Raw genomic sequence first — 21,483 nt, forward strand, 5'->3', positions numbered from 1 at the left:
CTTCACAGAAGTGTCCTCCTAGAGTCAGAGCCATAGAGTTATACAACACAGAAACAGGCCCTTCGACCCATCGTGTCTGTGCCTGCCATAAAGCACCTAACTATTCTAATCCCATTATCCAGCATTTTGCACATAGTCTTGTATGCTATGGCGTTTCAAGTGCTCATCTAAATATTTCTTAAATGTTGTGAGGGTTCCAGATTCCAACCACCCTCAGTGAAAAAATTTTCCCTCTAAACCTCCTACCCCTTACCTTAAATCTATGCCCCCTGGTTATTGACCCCTCTGCGAAGGGAAAAAGTTTCTTCCTATCTAACCTATCAATGCCCCTCATAATTTTGTATACCTCAATCATGTCCCCCCTCAGCCTTCTCTGCACTGAGGAAAACAGCCATAGCCTTTTCAGTCTCTCTTCATTGTTGAAATGCTCCAGCCAGGCAACATCCTAGTGAATCTCCTCTGCGCCCTCTCCAGGGCAATCACATCCTTCCTATAGTGTGGTGACCAGAATTGTACACAGTACTCCAGCTGTGGCCTAACTAGCATTTTATACAGCTCCATCATAACCTCCCTGCTCTTATATTCTATGCCTCGGCTAATAAAGGCGAGTATCCCATATGCCTTCCTAACCACCTTATCAACCTGTGCTGCTGCCTTCAGTGATCCATGGACAAGTACACCAAGGTCCCTCTGACCCTCTGTACTTCCTAGGGTCCTACCATCCATTGTATATTCTCTTGCCTTGTTAGTCCTACCAAAATACATCACCTCACACTTCTCAGGATTAAATTCCATTTGCCACTGCTCCACCCATCTTACCAGCCCATCTATATCTTTCTGTAATCTAAGGCTTTCCTCCTCACTATTTACGACACCACCAATTTTCATGTCATCTGCAAACTTACTAATCATACCTCCTACGTACACTACAATCATCAAGGGTCTCAGCACCGATCCCTGTGGTACACCACTGGTCACAGGCTTCCACTCGCAAAAACAACCCTCAACCATCACCCTCTGCCTCCTGCCACTAAGCCAATTTTGGATCCAATTAGCCAAATTGTCCTGTATCCCATGGGCTCTTACCTTCTTAACTAACCTCCCATGTGGGACCTTATCAAAAGCCTTACTGAAGTCCATGTAGACTACATCAACTGCTTTACCCTCATCTACACATCTAGTCACTGCCTCGAAAAATTCAATCAAGTTAGTGAGACACAATCTCCCCCTGACAAAGCCATACTGATTATCCCTGATTAATCCCTGCCTCTCCAAGTGGAGATTAATCCTGTCCCTCAGAATTTTTTCCAATAGTTTCCCAACCACTGATGTTAGACTCACCGGCCTGTAACTATCTGGTTTATCCCTGCTACTCTTCTTGAATAATGGTACCACATTCACTGTCCTCCAATCCTCTGGTACCACTCCTGTGGCCAGAGAGGATTTGAAAATTTGTGTCAGAGCCCCTGCTATCTCCTCCCTTGCCTCACATAACAGTCTGGGATACACTTCATCTGGGCCTAGAGATTTATCCACTTTTAAGCCTGCTAAAACATCTAATACTTCCTCCCTTTCAATGCTAATATGTTCAAGTATATCATAATCCCCCTCCCTGATCTCTACACCTACATCGTCCTTCTCCATAGTGAACACAGATGCAAAGTAATCATTTAAAACCTCACCTATGTCCTCTGGCTCCACACACAGATTGCCACTTTGGTCCCTAATGGGTCCTACTCTTTCCCTGGTTATCCTCTTGCCCTTAATATACTTATAAAATGTCTTCGGATTTTCCTTTATCTTGCCCGCCAGTGTTTTTTCATGTCCCCTCTTCGCTCTCCAAATTACCTTTTTAAGTACCCCCCTACACTTTCTATACTCCTCTAGTGCCTCCGCTGTTTTCAGCACTCTGAATCTGTCATAAGCCTCCTTTTTTTTCTGATCCAATCCTCTATATCCCTTGACATCCAGGTTTCCCTGGACTTGTTGGTCCTACCCTTCACCTTAATGGGTGCACATTGGCTCTGAACTCTTACTATTTCCTTTTTGAATGACTCCCACTGGGCTGATGTAGACTTTCCTACAAGTAGTTGCTCCCAGTCCACTTTGGCCAGGTCCTGTTTTATCATATTGAAATCGGCCTTCCCCCAATTCAGTACCTTTATTTCTGGCCCATCTTGGGCGGCACAGTGGCGCAGTGGTTAGCACCGCAGCCTCACAGCTCCAGGGACCCGGGTTCGATTCTGGGTACTGCCTGTGCGGAGTTTGCAAGTTCTCCCTTGGGTTTTCGTCGGGTGCTCCGGTTTCCTCCCACATCCAAGACTTGCAGGTGATAGGTAAATTGGCCTTTGTAAATTGCCCCTAGTGTAGGGTGGTGATAGGGAATATGGGATTACTGTAGGGTTAGTGTAAGTGGGTGGTTGTTAGTCAGCACAGACTCGGTGGGCCGAAGGGCCTGTTTCAGTGCTGTATCTCTAAATAAATAAAATAAAATCTTTGTCCTTTTCCACAACTACCTTAAATCTTAGAGTTATGGTCACTATTCCCGAAATGCTCCCGCACTGACACTTCTACCACTTGTCTGGCTTCATTTCCTAGGATTAGGTCCAGTACTGGCCCTCCTCTTCTGGACTTTCTACGTACTGGCTCAAAAAACTCTCCAGTATGCATTTTAAGAATTCCGTCCCCTTTAAGCATTTTGCACTAAGACTTCTTCTTATTCTTTGGACTCCTTGTCTCGAGAGACAATGGGTAGGTGCCGAGAGGTGGTCAGTGGTTTGCGGAGCAGCACCTGGAGTGGCTATAAAGGCCAATTCTAGAGTGACAGACTCTTCCACAGGCACTGCAGATAAAATTGGTTGTCAGGGCTGTTACACAGTTGGCTCTCTCCTTACACTTCTGTCTCTTTTCCTGCCAACCGCTAAGTCTCTTGGACTCACCTCTCTTTAGCCCCGCTTTTGTAGCTGTCCGCCAGCTCTGGGGATCGCTGGCAACTGACTCCCACGACTTGTAGTCAATGTCGCAGGACTTCATGTCGCGTTTGCAGATATCTTTAAAGCGGAGACATGGATGGCCGATGGGTCTGATACCAGCGATGAGCTCGCTGGACAATGCGTCCTTGGGGATCCTGCCATCTTCCATGCGGCTCACATGGCCAAGCCATCTCAAGCACCACTAGATCAGTAGGGCGTATATGCTGGGGATGTTGGCCGCCTCAAGGACTTCTGCGTTGGAGATACGGTCCTGCCACCTGATGCCAAGGATTCTCCGAAGACAGCGAAGATGGAATGCATTGAGACATCACTCTTGGCTGATATACGTTGTCTAGTCCTCGCTGCTGTAGAGCAAGGTACTGAGGACACAGGCTTGAAACACTCGGACTTTTGTGTTCCATGTCAGTGCACCATTTTCCCACACCCTCTTGGCCAGTCTGGACATAGCAGCAGATGCCTTTCCCATACATTAAGACTATCCCAGTTGAGATTGGGGAAGTTGAAATCCCCTATTACCCTCCTACTTTTACATCTCTCTGAGATTTACCTTCATATCTGCTCCTCTATCTCTCCCTGACTGTTTGGAGGCCTGTAGTACACTCTCAGCCAAGTGATTGCCACCTTTTTGTTTTTAAGTTCTACCCATATGGCCTCATTTGAGGAACCTTCTAAGATATCATCCCTCCCTACTGCAATAATTAACTCCTTGATCAACAGTGCAATGCCACCTCCTCTTTTACCCCTCCCCTGTCTCGCCTGTAGATTCTATACCCTGGAATATTGAGCTGCCAGTCCTGCCCCTCCCTCAACCATGTCTCTGTGATAACAATAACATAAATCCCATGTGCTAGTCAATGCCCTCAATTCACCTACCTTACTAGTAAGACTCCTTGCATTAAAATAGATGCAATTCGGGCTTGCACTGTTTTCTTCTGCCTTAACAGGTCTATATTCGATTTGCCTTCCAGACTGACTCTGTTTCTTTTTTTTATATTTGACTGCATCACCCCCTACTGTACCTCCACTCTGTATCCCATCCCCCTGCCAAATTAGTTTAAATCCCCCCCAACAGCACTAGCAGACTCCCCAGCAAGGATGTTGGTCCCATTCCGGTTCAGGTGCAACCCGTCCAACTTGTACAGGTCCCACCTTTTCCAGAAACAGACCCAATGATCCAGGACACTAAAGTCTTCCCTCCTGCACCATTTCCTCAGCCACGCATTCATCTGCTGTACCCTCCTATTCTTATACTCACTAGCACATGGCACCGGGAGTAATCCAGAGATTATAACCTATGAGGTCCTGCTTTTTAATCTGCTACCTAGCTCCCTGGTTCTGCTAATACACTGCTTTTATACCACTTTCCTTGAATATCTGCACCAATGGGTATGCAAATATGAAAACCAAGGAAATCATTTATCTCCCACAAGAAACTATGAGTGGATGCTACTTTTTTTTTTAAAAAGGTGCAACAGCAGTTTGTCATTTCAAGAAAATTCCAGGCCAAAAGCAAGAAAGTTAAAAAGAGAGGGAGAACATCATTTATAACAGCATTTTCGCAGATTAATCTAAGCCTTTCATGTGCTGATATTTTTAAAGAACTGAAATAGTAAGGCTGGAAGTTATTTAAAAGTAACTGAAACTTCTGCCAGTTCATTCCAACATTTAAGTCTTTAAATAGCGTAATATACCTTGTGGTAAACTGCCAGTCAAGAATCCGAGAGAAAATGATGTACATAGTTTCATCATCAAACTCGTTAATAGTCACAGAATTAAAGTGCCTCATGAATCGAGGTGTAATTGGGTTTCGACCACCACCTAAAAACAAAATAGTTTTGTTATTAACACAGCGCAAATCTTGATAAAACAACAAAGGAGACTGTGTGGCATCACAGATTATTGTTCTGACACCTGAATGTCTTTCTCTGCTGGGTACAAAATTCTAAGTGAGATGACCTTGGGGCAATCATTCGCTAATTCCTGTTGCACAAACTGGTAGTACATAGTCATAAACCGGACATGAGGCACAATTGTTTAGGGCCATTGTCCTGTGCCCTAAGAATACATGAAAAATGTACCAAAATAATTAGTCTGGCTATTTTAAGGCATCCCTGGCCATGGCGTAAAAAGGCATTAGTCCCCACTCATATATAAATAAGGGGACGTATGACTATTTTAGGCCCCCTTGTCATAAGTAGACTCGGATCAGTGGCCACCAACAATAGGTACGTTTATTTTTAATATAAAGGAAATGTTCCTGTGGGACCAGGAGGAGCAAGGGCAATTCTCTAGGCTCCAAAGTCCTCTGGCGGGTTACCACTGTCCCATGATTGGATCCCTTCCCATTCTCCTTCCCTACTCTTGCCAGGACTTACCTGAGGGCCTCAGCGAACAAGGCAAGTGCCCCAAAATTCAACTCTCCAGTCAGGTGAACTGCCTGTGGATGTGCAAGAGATGCCAGCAGCTCTGCCAGATTCATAGATCAGCAAAAAGCCCAGTATTGGGCCAGTCTTTGGCCTGCAGGTTTGAATGTAGTGCAGCCACAATAATTACTCCACTCCTGATACCAGACACTGACAAACTTCTACCCGTAAGATGTTTACTTTAACTTATTGACAGAATACTGCAGCCTAGATTTTTCACTGTTGAGGTATTTTCAATTTATGTCCGAAATGGGTACCAAGCTGGCACAGTGGCTGCGAAACCCATCTTATGTCTACACTCAGGAGACCCAAAACATTTTTGATTCGGGCCTCACTTGAACATAGCCTATGAGTTGTGGGTGCCAAATGGGCACTCTGCTGCAGCCTACCGGTTGCGGGAGTTGGGTGACCCACTTATTTCTATTGGAAAATCACAATCGAGAAACTCAAGGACCCCAATTTGCACATATATTCCAGTCTCCAGGTGAAAGAGGCAGGGGTGCGCTCGTCCATTTGCAAGTCAGCATGAAAACTGCACCAGGCAGGCTTTGGGCATCAATGTCACAGAAAAGGTGCCATCTACCCATTTTTAACTGAGGAGAAACAGCAGCCAGAAGTTGTGCCTGGTCTACTGAAGGAGGCTGATAAGCATATACCAGTAAACACTAAGTGTACTGTGGAGCCTGCCTATGAGCTTATGTGAAACAGCTCAGAACATGAAGCAGTCCAGTTCCAATTTGTGTCACGCTTCTTACAGAGCATAGAGACCATATCTGCCTGACAAGAACGGGTGTCCAGCTCCATGAATATGACACTGGTGCCCCTCATGACAGAGGCTCTGCTGAGAGCTCGGAGTTCAGACACCTGCCATCTTGGGTCTGGAGCCCAGCGTTGACAGGGATTCCAGAGCATCACATCATTCCTGCACTCCATTCTCACTCAAAACCATAACATTGTTGATACACATCTGATATGTCTGCAATGCAGGCTCTGCAGGCATTTATCTCCCAATCTGTAGGCACTGAGGAAACCTTTGTAGGAACACTAGGATATTTAAAGGAGTACAGAAGATAGGCACTAAGGGGTTCCACATCAGTGATTCTTAATTATTTCAGTTAATTAATAGACGCAGAAGGAATTGAGTTATTGGATAGATTTGTTTTTCCCTTCTGGATTTGGTTTGGTGTTTATATTTGTAGAAAAGTGAGGACAAAATCTATTACACTAGATTGAAGGCAACCAGATGGTAGCAGTAAGGGCGGTGGACCAGTTGGTGTATTGAGGATGGTAGACTTGGTTCTTGGATGAGCTGCTCTCAGAACACTGGCAACTAAGGGCATTGGTGGCTGATGCTCCTCCTCCTGCTGCTGCACTTCTTGCTGCCCAGGTGATGGTAAAGGCCATTCCCACATGTTGGCAAGATTAGGCAGTATGCAGTGGATGACCACAAATCTGGATACTGCAAAGCACCTTCTGAATGAGACAGAGAAATGTTTCTTCAGCATGCTGACTGTCTGCTTGATGATGCTTCTGGTGGCAACATGGCTCACATTGTAAGCCACTGCTGGAGCTGTGCCCAATTTCTAAGTCTGACGGCAATAGCCCTTGTCACCCAATATGCCTGTAACATGACAGCTTGCACAGAGTAAAAGGTGGCAAAGAGGACTGTTTGCAGGATGAATGCATCATGACTGCTGCCAGGAAAGCAGGCACATACCTGTTTGATTTGCCTGTGGTCGCAAACAAACTGGACATTGAGGGAGTGGAATCCCTTTCTATTCAGAAAGATGCCGGGATCGTAATGCAGAGAACACAAAGCAATGTGGGTGCAGGCTATGGTACGTTTCACCCTGTTGAACACTGCAATGCAGGCGACGCCTAGTATTCTCTCAGCCTACTCCATTCTATAGCGATGTAGTTTTAATTTTTTTTCAACTCATTCATGGGATGTGAGTGTTGCTGGCAAGGCCAGCATTATTGTCCATCCCTCATTGCCCTGGAGAAGGTGATGGTGTGTTGTCTTCTTGAATGGCTTCAATCCACCTGGTGGAGGTACACCTACAGCGCTGTTGAGAGGGAGTTCCAGCATTTTGACCCAACGACAGTGAAGGAATAGTGATATGGTTCCAAGACAGGTCAGTGTGTGACCTGGAGGGAACTTGCAGGTGGTGGTGTTCCCATGCTTCTGCTGCCCTTGTTCTTCTAGGTGGTAGAGGTCAGAGGTTTGGAAGATGCTGGCGAAGGAGCTTTGGTGAGCTGCTGCAGTGCATCTATAGATGATACACACTGCTGCCACTGTGCAGCGGTGGTAGAGGAAGTGAATGTTTAAGGTGGTGGATGTGGTGCTGATCAAGTGGGCCGCTTTGTCCTAGATGACGTCAAGATGTTTGAGTGCTGTTGGAGCTACAGTCATCCAGGCAAGCGGAGAGTATTCCATCACACTCCTGACTTGTGCCTTGTAGATGGTGGGCAGGCTTTGGGGAGTCAGAAGGTGAGTTATTCTCTGCAGAATCCCCAGTCTCTGACCTGTTCTTACAGCCACAGAATTTATATTGCTTGTCCAGTTAAATTTCTGGTCAAAAGTAACCCCCAGGAGATGGATGCTGTGGGATTCAGTGATCATAATGCTGTTGAATGTCAGGGGAAGATGGTTAGATTCACTTTTGTTGGGGATGGCCATTGCCTGGTACTTGCGCGGTGGGAATGTAACTTGTCACTTATCGGTCCAAGTCTGAATGTTATCCAGGTCTTGCTCCGTGATACGATACGACTGTTTCTGTATCTGATGAGTTGCAAATGGTACTGAACATTGTACAACCATCAGCGGACATCCCCACTTCTGACAACATGCTGGAGGGAAGGTCATTGATATAGCAGCTGAAAACGTTTGGGCCTAGGACTATCTTGAGCAACTCCTGCAGCGTTGCCCTGGGGCTGAGATGTTTGGCCTCCATCTTCTTTTGTGCTAGATAGAAAAGTCATCGACCTGAAACATTGGGCCGGATTTTGGAATCGGGGGTTGGAAATACAAGTCAGGACTGTTTCCAGGTCCTGAACCCGCGCTGGTGGGGAGAAAGAATTGAGTCACGATTTTCACAGAGGCAACCCTTAATTAATATGGAGACGGGTTTGGAGGCCAATTAGCAGCTGCAGGGGTGGGAACAGAAGTGGGCCAACTGAAGTATGGGCCTGATTTAAACTCACCACAGCAGCCATTACTGTAGCTGCCGTTTCACTGGCAAAAGAGAGTGGAGAAGAAACGACCTGAGCTTTGGGCTGTAATTCTGTATTTCATGATGCCTCAGGAAAGCTGGAGGCCTGTAACCTGGGGCAGGGCTTCTCCTTGTCTTCCAGACAATGACCTAGAAGTGATGCTGGAGGCCGTGAGGGAGAGGTTCTTTTGGAGGGTGGCAGGAGGCGGCCACTCACACAGACAAAACAAGCCTGGACAGAAATCACAGCCACTGTGAGCACCAGAAGCATTGTAAAACGAATTTAGATAGTGTAGGAAAAGATTCAATGACCTCATATACTGTGGCAAGGCGTGTGCTACCCGTAACCCTCAGGACAAGTCTCTGGGTATTCACTCTCCAGCAGACACACCAGCTGAGGAGCCTCAGGGTGCATGCTGCTCCTGAACATGGGAGGAGTGCCTGCCCAGGGCACTTACTGACCGCTCAGAATGGCTCAGAACCATAGTGCTGCTGAGGTCCTGTAACCATTGATAGGTATACCTTCCAATGAATAGGGACAGCTGCCATTGGCCACAGAGGTCCCTATCTCTCCCTCTTTTGTCCTTGCAAAAGAAATGGGCACATAATGCCCAGGAGAGGGCCCAAACAGGTGGAGGGATGCCATACTTCCAAATGATCAAGGCAATGGAGGACACAGCGATGAAAATAGCCAGGATTGCGGACCAGGAGGAAGGCATCCTTGGCAATATGGGCACTCATGGTGGAGATGTTAATTACAGAGGGCAATGCACTCACTAAGGGGATTCCTTGCACTCCACCCTGTCAGGCAGCATGCCGCACACTAAGTTGCATTGGGTTACCTCAGCACTGCAGGCTTCTACTCTCCAAGGCTAGCTCTCATGATCTCTTCTTGTGCCTCCCACAGGTGCAGATGTCCAACCAACGAGACTTTCTCCCTCTTCCTCAGTGGCCCCAGATGAACAGCAAGGAGACGAAGAAGTACCTTCCCACCTTACATGCGCACCGTCCATCAGCGCATATACTCTCACCTCAGTGGGTCCTCCTGTGCATTTAGACAGGGTGACACTGGATGAGAAGCACAGCACTAGTGAGCAGGAGGAGGTGCAGAGATAGAGGCAGCTGTGGTCAGGTCCCTCGGAGAAGGGAGGTCAGACACAGCCCCGCTCAGCTGGGCACAGATGCAGGGCCTCAGGAGTCAGTGGAAAGGAGGCTCCACCTGTTGTGTTACTGGGTTCTTCACCCAAACTTGCCAATTACACCCTGATGATTTACAACACTATATACAAGTACAGGAAAGCTCTACACAACTCCTACTCCTCGGTCACATGCTGCATGACATCATTTTCTGCAGTGATGATACATACTCACTATACATATTCCCTTAAAGCAATATCCCAACACTCTCTAGACCAGCAGCAGGGGATGTACTCCCACATGTCAGCGTTCCCTGAGGCAGTACGACACCATGAGCAGAGAATGGAGCAGTCCATTCAGCTCATGTGCACCATCATGGCTCAGGGACCTGAATACATAACGTCCTCCATTGAAAGAGTGGCTGACCTCTTGGACAGCCACATGCAGCAGCATTTGGAGTGCATGCAGGAACTGCACACTGACGTCCACAGGATGCATGTCACACTGCAGTGACACAGAGATGTTTGGAGGGGCCAGTTGTGTCCCAGCTGGTGTCCTCCTCCAACCATCCGGAGTGCCCACCAAGGGCTGCGGATGTCACCAAGGAGTATGAGGGTTCCACCCATCATGGAGCGTCTTCATCATCCTTGGCCTCCATGGCTCCTCTTATAGTGGGAGCATCTGTGCAGCAGGGCCAAGTGACAAAGGCTGCCCCAACAATGATGCAGTTGCAGCATCCTCTGGAGGTGCCCCTATGGGTATCTCCACAACAAGGACAACTGCCAAAGGCATCTCAGCTGTAAGCTGAGGCAAATGGGCAGGTTGCTTCCATCTTTCCGAGGCCACGGGGGAAGCACCGCATCAAAGTCACTAGAGGCCACCATGTCGCATGGAGCACTAAGTGGGTCACTGAGGTGTCTTCTTACTGTATCTGTACACTGCTTTACTTTCTGCACACAATATAAACAGTGACACTTGAAGCCACACGTGTAAGACATATTGATGGTGGGACAAGAAAAGAGATACGGGCTGGATTTTACCGTAGACGAACGTGAATTCACCACCGACGTAAAATCGGTGGCGAACCCGCTTCCGCCTAGCCCAGGGATCCATTCTGTAATTAATGGGTCCCCGGGCTTTAATTGTCCTGAGGCGGGACTTCCACCCACTTGAGAGAGGAAGTCCCGCCTCATTGAGCTGCCGGCCAATCAGTGGGCTGGCAGCTCTTAGTCCCAGCAGCGCCACCAGGAACGGTGGCCACTGCTGGGACTGCAATCCAGCCGACCAGATGAAGCCATGAGAGAAGGTAAGTTGGGCATGCCTCTCCAGGGAGATCGGTTGTTCCCTGGTGAGGCTGGAGTGGTCCTTCGGGGGGAAGGGGCATCTTGGATCCCAGGGGTGGTTTGGGAGGTGGGTGCGGCCCTCAATTGGGCACCCTGTGCCCGACTGCCATGGCACCCCCACACCCCCCCCAGCGTTCAGAAAGGCTGGCAGCTATTGCTGGGCGGCCTTTCACGTCCCCAGAACGCCCGCTTGCCCTGGGTAAAATACCCGTGGAGGCGGGCGAGGGCCCTTAAGTGGCCACTTAAGGGCCTTGATTGGCCTCGGGTGGGCGGGCTGTTTCGCCACCTCCTCCACACGCCCCCCCAGCTCGACCGCTGTAAAGTTGGCCGGAGGCGGGAGCGGGGCGGGTAGGCCTCCCGGAGCTTCTTGCTCAATTTTACACCGCCTTCATGCCACCATCCGCCCGCTGGGATGGTGTAAAATTCAGCCCATGAGGTATGTTACAACCAGGTAATAAAGGTGTCTAGGGGATCACTTTCCGACTTCACATGGTCTTACTGTAGCAGGGTTTTATTTTTAAACACACTGTGTTTTGAGCTTCCCCCTTGGTGAATCCTTATTCACCGCTTTCCAATTATAAGGTAAAGAAATGAGCACAAATAGGCTTTCTTAGATTTAAAGAAGAAAGGAGAAATTTACTAATACTTAAACTCTAATTCGGTTGACGCTTACGGATACACAAAGTACCCATGCTAGCATGCATTCGCGATACACGCATGCAAATAGAGACAGAAAATAGCAGAAGAAAGATAAAGTGGAGAGGTTTGAGGCAATATCTGAAGAGTTTGTTACGGTTCTTCGAGCTCACTATACATTCCTTGCTTGTAGGTAATTTTTGCTTTTCGTTGGGGCCCAGTATTCTGCTTAAATCCTGTTCACTGTCGGAGACTTTTCTCTTTTGGGGTTCATGTGTCTTCAATGGATTTTGGAGTTCCATGAGAAAGAGATGGGAGCAAGCAGAAGAGAAGTCTTCTCAGTCCAGGAGGAAACAGCTTTCTCTCTTCAAGAACTGTTACTCCAAATTATAATTCTCAGTTCAAAACTCTGCAACAGCCAATTAGTCATGTGACTAAACTGGTCTGACCACGTCTGTTCTGTGTATTGTATGGGAGCAGGAGATAGCTCCTTTGTTCCAACACCGTCGGTTAATATGCAAAAATGTCTTTTCAGCTAGGGGCCTGGCAATTCCTTGTAATAGGCCCTCTTTTCTTCCCAGCAACAATTTGAAGTTTAATGTCCATGTGGCGAAATTAATGTGCCTCAATCATGGCAGGTGGGGGCCTGCATGGCAGGTAGCAAAGGGGATCAAAGGTTCCTCAATGGTGATGGCAAAACCCATAGGCATATGTATTTCCTTCACTGGTGGTGAAAGTTTAGGTGTTCCAGGCTGTATCTTCATTGTATGTGTTAGCACAGATACCTCAGAGTGAGTTCCATATCATGTCCTTCATTTTGGGTCAGAGGGCCTCAGCTGAAACATTCCTGTATAAAATAATTCATGGCATTCTGATAAGACCGTCAGGCCTCCACTGTGCCCGGCCACCTCGCTTTGCAGCCAAAGCACCTCAGTGTTCTGCATCTTCCCCCTCCACCTTCTCTTCCTCCTCCACCTTCTCTTCCTCCTCTCCCATCTCCTGCTCCTCCTCTTCCTTCAATGAGCTGTTTCCTTCCAGGGCCTCACTGTCCTCAAGATGCACGCCTGTCTGGAGGGCCACGTTGTAGAGAGCACAGCAGACCATCACAATGAGCGAGACCGTTATAGGAGTGTACTGCAGGGTGCCACCCAACTGCATCTTAAGAAGCCTGGTGGCCTGCTCAATGGTTGTCTTAGTGAATAGGTGGCATTGGTTGGTGTCATCTCTGTGCCTCTGTCTGGGGGGGGTCTCATAAAGGGGTGAGTAGCCATCTCTTCAAGGGATATCCATTGTCCCCGAGTATCCATCCACAAACTACGAGGGTTGGAATAAAGATCTGCGGCAGCCTGGACTGCCGGAGGATGAAGGAGTCAAGGCAACTGCCAGGAAAGTGAGTGCACACATGGAGGAAGCTCTTGTTGTGGTTGCAGACCAGCTGAACGTTGGAGTGAGTGGAAGCTCTTCCTGTTGTTGATTCTGACTGGCCAGTCATTGGATGCCTTGATGGCCACATGGTGCAATCTATGATGCCCTGCATCTGGAGGAATCCAACAAGGACAGTGAAACCCACTTCCCTCTGTGCCTGTGAGGTCTCATCTGTCGTGAAACGATTGTACTGTCCAGCCCCGGAAAACAAGGCATCAGTTACCTGGGAGCTGCAATGGTGTACAGCCATTTGCGAGATGCCACCAAGGTCCGCAGCTGATCCTTGGAAAGAGCCAGAAGTGAGGAAGTTAAGGCCACAGTGACTTTGACAGCTACTAATAAGACATTGGGCCCAGTGCTGCGAGGTGCGAGGCCTTCTGCAACGAGGGCACAGATGTCGGTGGCCATCTACCTGGAAAATCGCAGTATCCTAAAGGATTGGATCTCAGTTATCTCCAGGTAGCTCCATCATTGTAGGTAGATCCTATGATAAGGGTATGGCCTCCATGTCCTTCCTGCCCTTGTTTCTTTCCCCTGCCCTCCTGATGCTGAGGGCTTCGCCTTTCCATCAGAGGGTGTTGCTCATCCCCATGATGCCCCCATTGCCAGCTGCTGCCTTCCTGGTGGTCAGCTGGCTGCCCAGTTATGCTTAGTAGTCTTGCCACCTGTTCTACTGATCCCATGATACCAGGAGGGTGATGACCCCCTGCACTGCCTTAGCGCCTACTCCACACTCTCCCCGGCACCTGCGCTGCACCAAGAGCACCTGTTTGTCAATGAACGAGTCCCAACCTGCACCGTTCACCCTTTTATGGGTCCAAAGTAATTCCCTAGGGTGGCCATGACTGGCTCCCCACTCTGTACTCGACTCCCTTCATCTGGTCTGCCTCATACACCGTGTGTAGCCAGAAACTCATAACACCCCCCCATTAATGAGCTCTTAATGAGCTCCTAACTCCCCCTAATTGGCCTTAATTGGGGAGCTGGTGGGATCACAATACTGCCCTCTCCCTGCCCTGGTGAACATGGCCGGTGCCGGAAATGGCATCAGGAAGCCGCATACCAGCCGACGCCAATATTTTCAGGCCCCATCCCCCTCCATTCTCACCCTCATACCCACCCAAAAATTCAGTCTGTAAACTCTGTTTCTCCCTCCACAGATGCTGCCTGAGCTGCTGAGTATTTCCAGCATTTCCTGTTTTTATTTCAGATTTCCAGCATCTGCAGTATTTTTCTTTTGTATTTGTGGGCAAAGTTTTGGTGGTAGTCTACCCATCTTCCACTGCTGTTGCTAACCAATCACCAGCAGTGGAGAATTCAAACTTATGAGTTGTGCTTTGGATGAAAGAAAATATATTATTAGCACCTTTGTTCTATCAATACTTTTAAGACTATTTGTTAATATCATTCTTTTTCCACTATTCATAAACATTTACAATTTGTTTTATGGCTATTGCCCTGGAACACCTATGTCCCTTGATAACTCACCCGGTGGTCCCATTGCACAAATAATTTGTATGTCCACAAGTTTAATTGTGCTGCAGTCCTTTAGGTCATACCAGATCCAATGGTCTAACCACTGACGTAGAAGTTCAACAGGTGGCTGAGCACCATAGACTTCTCGTTGTGGCATGTTCACATCATCCACAAATACAACCTGGAAAATAGTAATCACATAGAGTTACAGGTTAACATCAAAGATGCCACATTTCAGGTTAATTTACAAAGAGCTAAACTTTAGCTAATTATCTCTAATCATGTTTCACATTCAGAAAATCTGCAAAAATGGACTATCATACATTATATGGTTGATCGTGTAAGTGATCTATCAGTGTAATGTGTAATTTATAGCTGAAATTTTAAGGTGTTGCCCACAAGCAAATTAACAAAAAAAATGCCCAGGGGAAATTTTCTGATTGGGCAGTCTGGAGAGAACCTGACCTGCAATAATGCATATCAAACACAGCCTTTCCATCCTTTAATTAATATGACAGAAAATCAGAGGCTGCACACTCCGCAATTTCCCAATATCTGCTCCCAGCGCGCAATTGTAGAATTTATTATATTTATATTACAGGGGTAACGTTCTATCCTTACACTCCCAGTGGGCAAGGTCCTCTGCCAGGAAAACAAAGTTAGAAAATTACACTTGATATCGATTTTACTACTATACTGTAGAGGATTTCCTATGGCATTACTCACTGTAACTGTGAACAGGGAATGACATTTCTGATGTTTATCACAATTTTACAGCAACTTAGATGCAACAATAGCTTGTTTACTGCTGCAACACAGCAAATTTACTTAAGCAATAAATCACATGCCTGACATATAGTAAAAACATTATACACTTTAATGAAACTCAAAACTATAGTCTCACTAATAAAAAGTGATGTTATTTACTCACCATTTTACAAAATTTGTTTATTTATTTTTTTATTTTATTTATTTATTTTTATTTAGAGATACAGCACTGAAACAGGCCCTTCGGCCCACCGAGTCTGTGCCGACCATCAACCACCCATTTATACTAACCCTACACTAATTCCATATTCCTACCACCTCCCCACCTGTCCCTATATTTCCCTACCTACCTATACTAGGGGCAATTTATAATGGCCAACTTACCTATCAACCTGCAAGTCTTTGGCATGTGGGAGGAAACCGGAGCACCCGGTGGAAACCCATGCAGACACAGGGAGAACTCACAAACTCCACACAGGCAGTACCCAGAATTGAACCCGGGTCGCTGGCGCTGTGAAGCTGCGGTGCTCACCACTGCGTTTAAGACAGGAGTAACTTTGTTCTTCACTCCCAAACTTCCTATTTGGTTAAATATATATTTACTTCTTCCCCTAGTGTATTTGCAATATTGGTTAATATACAAATACTGTAGTTTATTTTGTCTTCCACCTTCTCCAAAATATTTTTCTCAGATGTAAAAAAATATAAAAGATATATACTGCTCCCTTGTTTCCACAGTATTTTTAGAATTTGTGCTAAAGCTATAGTTAGTTTAATCCTTTTCCAAAGATATTTTTCCCACTGTTGAGACTTAAATGAATGGGACCTTGACCAGTTGTTCATTCACTGTGGTTCAGGCCTAACTGTCTACCTGACTCTAGCTGCAGTATCTGACCTCAGAATTAAAGTACCACATAAACATTTCCTTCCAGATGTAGCAATACATGAATCCATTCTCGCAATACAAATAAAACACTCACCTCAAACACTTAATGGCTTGATCCGCACGAAACACCAGAAAAATCAAACAATTATTTTACATTCCCAGTGGGGAGCAGCTCTTAGAAAGAGAGCACAGTGTGGGAAATCACAGGTACACACATGGCTGTGAGTTTTCATCTATTCGATGAATGGACAGAAAATCATGGCCTGTGAACTCCCATTTCCTGACTGTGAATGTCGAAGCACAGATGTGGCCTTGATTGCTTGGGTTGCCATGTGGTAGGGTTTGTCATAGTGCAACTTTGTGGGTAAGATTGCTATGGTTTCTTTCTTATCTAGTTTTCTCCTTTATTTCACATAGAAATACAACCTGCAAAATGGTGATATAAACTTTAAATGATCATCAGCTATACTGCCTGTCAGTACCTTTCTAATGTTGCTAGATTATTTGGTGATTATTTTAAAAGTCTTAATTTTATACCATTTTTTTGCCTAGAGGTGGACCAAAAACCCCCTTCCTTCTTTTGTCCAGCTTAGACATGATGATATTCTGAGTCTGAGCAGCAGTAGTTTGGGCTGAGAAGTTAATCAGCAATGGTTTATAAATGTCTTTGTTCAGATGATTTAATAGGAAATCCTGAAAGAAAATATTTCAAAGCTTGTTATTGTACGACACATATATTTCAATTCCCAATGCACAGCTAAAAGAGTTCAGAACTAAAACTAATGGTCTTTTATATCACTGACATGTAATTATTTTTCATATCACCAAAAACATAGACATTTACAATCTACTGAATTCAATATTTTTATCACAATCCTAAAGCAAAGTACTAACAAGATCAATAGCAGAATATATTGCATTACGTAACTACAATTACGTGTTCCGTTTGTTTCATGCCAACAGCAAGGTAACACCTTTCAATGTGATTAGTTGATGTTGTACTATTTATAGTAATTCACTGGAGATGTATAAAAAGATGTAGCCATCTTTATGAATTGAAACCATATCGAATAGGTCATTCATTTGCTAGTGTGTCTGTTTCATTGGGCAAGAAGTACTATTGGCAAGGAAGTACCTGTAGTGAGAAAGCAGTTTACTCTACTGTGGACCTATATAAATAATTCTTGTAACTGTAACAAAGCCTGCACTGGTTATCAACACAGCCTCTGAAAAGCAGCTTTTCCTTTGCTGGGAAATGCAGTGTCCAATGGATTTACTGTGCTCACCTGTGCATCAGATCACCTAGTCTACATTCATGACTGGTGAGGCTGGCAGCCATGAAATCAGGACAAATAACAATTTGAACGCAGAGGGCAATAAGAAACCCAATATATGGAACAAATTTTACAATTCAGATTTGACAGTGCATAGAATCTCTATGTTGTTAAAAAAGGTTGGGGGTGGGGGGGGGGGGGTGTCATGTTACATGGGCATCTCAAAGAGGGAAAGGGATTTCTTTTTTATATCTGCAAATTCATCACTGCCCTGGCATTGTGCATACTTTGGAATGAGTCACAAGATGCTTGACTCCTTCGGATCACATTAATGTGGAGGGTCTATCAAATATATAGTTATATGGTATTCTTTGGTCCACAAGTAGAGTGAGCTCAAGTGCTCCACCAGGGCATGGGAGCAGGAGATTAGGAGGGAGGTTTCTAAGGGAAATGGGCAAGTACTTTTGAACTGGCAACTTTAAAATTACAATTTTGTAGCCATTCGCAAGATAACATTGGATCACAACATTTTGAATAATTTATTCATTTAGAGAGATCCTAAGGTTCCCCCCAAGTTCAGTAACCTAATATGGATCTGCCCATTTATGGATAGGTGCAAGCAAACAAAATTAATGTCAGGGAATAGCGGTATTTGTCATATTTTTACTGTTTTCCTCCATTGAACACTAGATACTCAGGCCTCTTCTTAGGCGGAGGGGATGAGGAGGAGTCTTGTCCACAGGCCTGGAGTAGCTCTGCAGGAAAGTGGCCATGTACAGACTCCAGCTGCACCATTTTCAACAGTAAATAAGTGGCAGCAGTTCAATAGGTGCTTTCTTTCCCCAACTGTGACAAGTCCCTGAGAGTCACTGGACCAAATATCTACTTCTAGTTTTCCACAGCTCTCTGGCGGCGGCTGTGAAGTTCACTTCCCACATTTAAATTTTTGCAAGCCCAGAAATACAGCTGAGGCCATTGGGAGGTGCAGGGGAGAGTGGATGGAGGGGGTATCTGTGGGGCAAGTGGAAATCCTGTCATACTGGGGGTACAGTCCTTTGAGGAAATGCAAACCTTTATTTTCTCTCCTAACTGCAGCACTAAAGCTTCAGGACATTTGAACTTAAAACTTGCAATCAGCAAAGTTTATGTACAAACCCTTAACATGCTCATACTGCATTACTGTGGGCATTATTCCTATACAGTTATTTTTACTTCAAGTAGGCTAATGCATAATGTTAAAATTGGGGCACACAGGAATGTAGTACAAACACATTAAGCATTCATAACTGAGCTTATATAAGAATACAAGAACATAAAAAATAGGAGCTGGGGTTGCCCTTTTGGCCATTCGAGCCTGCTCCAGCATTCAAGAAAATCATGGCTGATCTTCTACCTCATACACTCTCCCCCTATCTCTCAATTCCCTTAGTATCCAAAAATCTACAACCTCTGTCTTGAATGTACTTGATGACAGAGCAGCCACAGCTTTCTGGGGTAGAGAATTTCAAAGATTCACAACCCTTTGAGTGAAGATATTTCTCCTCATCTTGGTCCTAAATGGTCAGTCCCTTATTGTGAGACTGTGACCCAATGTTCTAGATTCTCCAGCCAGGGGAAATATTTTTTCATCATCTACCCTGTCAAGCCATTTAAGAATTTTATATGTTTCAATGAGAACAGCCCTCATTCTTCTAAACTCCAGGAAATATAAGCATAGTCCACTCAATCTCTCCTCATAGGACACTTCCCTCATCCCAAGAACCAGTTTAGAGAACCTTCATTACACTCTCTCGAGGGCATGTCCTTCCTTAGGTAAGGAGACCTAAACTGCACAAAATATTCCAAGTGAGACTTCACAATGCCCTGTATAACTGTAGTAAAACTTATTTACTCTTATGCTCCAATCCCTTTGTAACAAAAGCTAACAAACTATTTGCCTTCCTAATTGCTTGCTGTACCTGCAATCTAATTTCAAGTGATTCATGTACAAGGGCACCCAGGTCCCTCTGGATGCAAACATTTCCCAGTCTCTCAGCATTCAAAAATCATTCTGCTTTTTTATTTTTCCTACCAAAGTGGATAACTTCACACTTTGCCACATTGTATTCCATCTGCTATATTCTTGCCTACTCACCCAACCTGTCTATATCCCTCTGCAGCCTCTTTGCATCCTCCTCCGCTTACTTTCCCACCTAACTCTGTATCAACAAATTTGGTACACTCAGTCCCCTCATCTAAGTCATCAATATAGATTGTAAATAGCTGAGGCCCAAGTACTAATCCTTGAGGTACCAGCTAGTTACTGCCTGCCAACCCGAAAATGTCCCATTTATTCCTTCTTTTCTGTCCATTAAGCAATACTCAATCCATGCTAATATATTACCCCCAATCCAGTGAGTCCTAATTTTGTGTAATAACTTATTGTATGGCACCTTATTGAATGCTTTTTGAAAATCCAAACACACTAGATCCACTGGTTCCCCCCCAAAAAAAGACAGAAGCGCAAGGAGAGAGCCAACTGTGTAACAGCCCTGACAACCAATTTTATCTGCAGCACCTGTGGAAGAGTCTGTCACTCTAGAATTAGCCTTTATAGCCACTCCAGGCACTGCTGCACAAACCACTGACCACCTCCAGGCGCTTACCTATTGTCTCTCGAGACAAGGAGGCCAAAGAACAAGAAGTTGCATCCTCAGAAAACCAACATATTTGCCAAACACGAATTCTCTTTCAGAAATCTGTGTTCACTCTGCTTTTCTGGTATTCTAAGTACCCTATCACCACATCCCTAATCATAGATTCTAGCATTTTGTCTACTACTGATGTTAAGCTAACTGACCTACAGTTCCCCATTGTCTCTCTTCTTCCTTTCTTAAATAGCGGGGTTTAGTTCGCGTCTTTCCAATCCTTGGAAATGTTCTAAAAACTAAGGAATCCTGGAAGAAGATCATAGATACATTGGAAAGAACATAGGAGCAGAAGTAGGCCATTCAGCCCTTCGAGCCTGCTCTGCCATTGGATAAGATCATGGCTGATCTAGTTGTGGTCTCAACTCCACTTTCCTGTCTGCCCCCCATAACCCTTGACTCCCTTGTCTATCAAAAATCTATCTAAATCAGCCTTGAATATATTCAATGACCCAGCCTCCACTGCTTTCTGGGGAAGAGAATTCCATAGGCTAACAACCCTTTGCGAAAAAAAATCTCCTAATCTTCGTCTTAAAATGGAAACCTCTTATTCTTAAACTGTGTCCCCTAGTTCTGGTCTCCCCCACAAGAGGAAACATCCTCCCGATATCCACGCTATCAAGTCCCCTCAGGATCTTATATGTTTCAATAAGATCACCTCCCCTTCTTCTAAACTCCAATGCGTATAGGCCCAACTTACTAACCTTTCTTCATAAGATAAGACCTTCATCTCCGGAATTAGTCAAGTGAACCTTCGCTGAACTCCTTCTATCGTTTTTAAAATATGGAGACCAAAACTGTACACAGTACTCCAGATGTGGTCTCACCAAGGTCCTGTACAACGGCAGTAAAATTTCCCTACTTTTATTCTCAAGTCCCCTTGCAATACGCGCCAACATTCTACTTGCCTTCATAATCACTTTCTGTACCTACATACTAAACTTTTGTGATTAATGTACCAGGACACCCTCCCTCTGTACCACCTAGTTCTGCAATCTCTCTCCATTTAAATAGTATACAGCTTTTCGTTTCTTCCAACCAAAACCAATGTATCCAATATCTTTGCAGCTACTTCTTTTAAGACCACAGGATGCAGGTCATCAAGTCCAAGGGATTTGTCACCATCTAAAACCCCATTAATTTCTCCAGTACTACTTCATTACTTATGCTGATTTCAAAGTTCCTCATTCTTTCCGGAATGTTTTTTGTGTTTTCTATTGTGG

At 45.4% G+C, this 21,483-nt stretch overlaps 1 protein-coding gene across 1 annotated transcript in view; it reads right to left on the bottom strand.

Annotated features, from left to right (window-relative positions):
• The window catches only part of dnah7 (dynein, axonemal, heavy chain 7), a 461,512-nt gene that overhangs the window by 209,311 nt on the left and 230,718 nt on the right, over window positions 1-21,483 (bottom strand). Inside the window, exons 36-38 of the mRNA XM_068035667.1 lie at window positions 16,837-16,992; window positions 14,658-14,826; window positions 4,685-4,811 (exon numbers count right to left, since the gene is read on the bottom strand). Coding sequence (XP_067891768.1) covers window positions 4,685-4,811; window positions 14,658-14,826; window positions 16,837-16,992 — 452 coding nt within the window. The remainder of the gene's footprint in view (window positions 1-4,684; window positions 4,812-14,657; window positions 14,827-16,836; window positions 16,993-21,483) is intronic.

This window comes from Heterodontus francisci, chromosome 7 (genome assembly GCF_036365525.1).
Source record: "Heterodontus francisci isolate sHetFra1 chromosome 7, sHetFra1.hap1, whole genome shotgun sequence".
Classification (NCBI taxonomy): Eukaryota; Metazoa; Chordata; class Chondrichthyes; order Heterodontiformes; family Heterodontidae; genus Heterodontus; species Heterodontus francisci.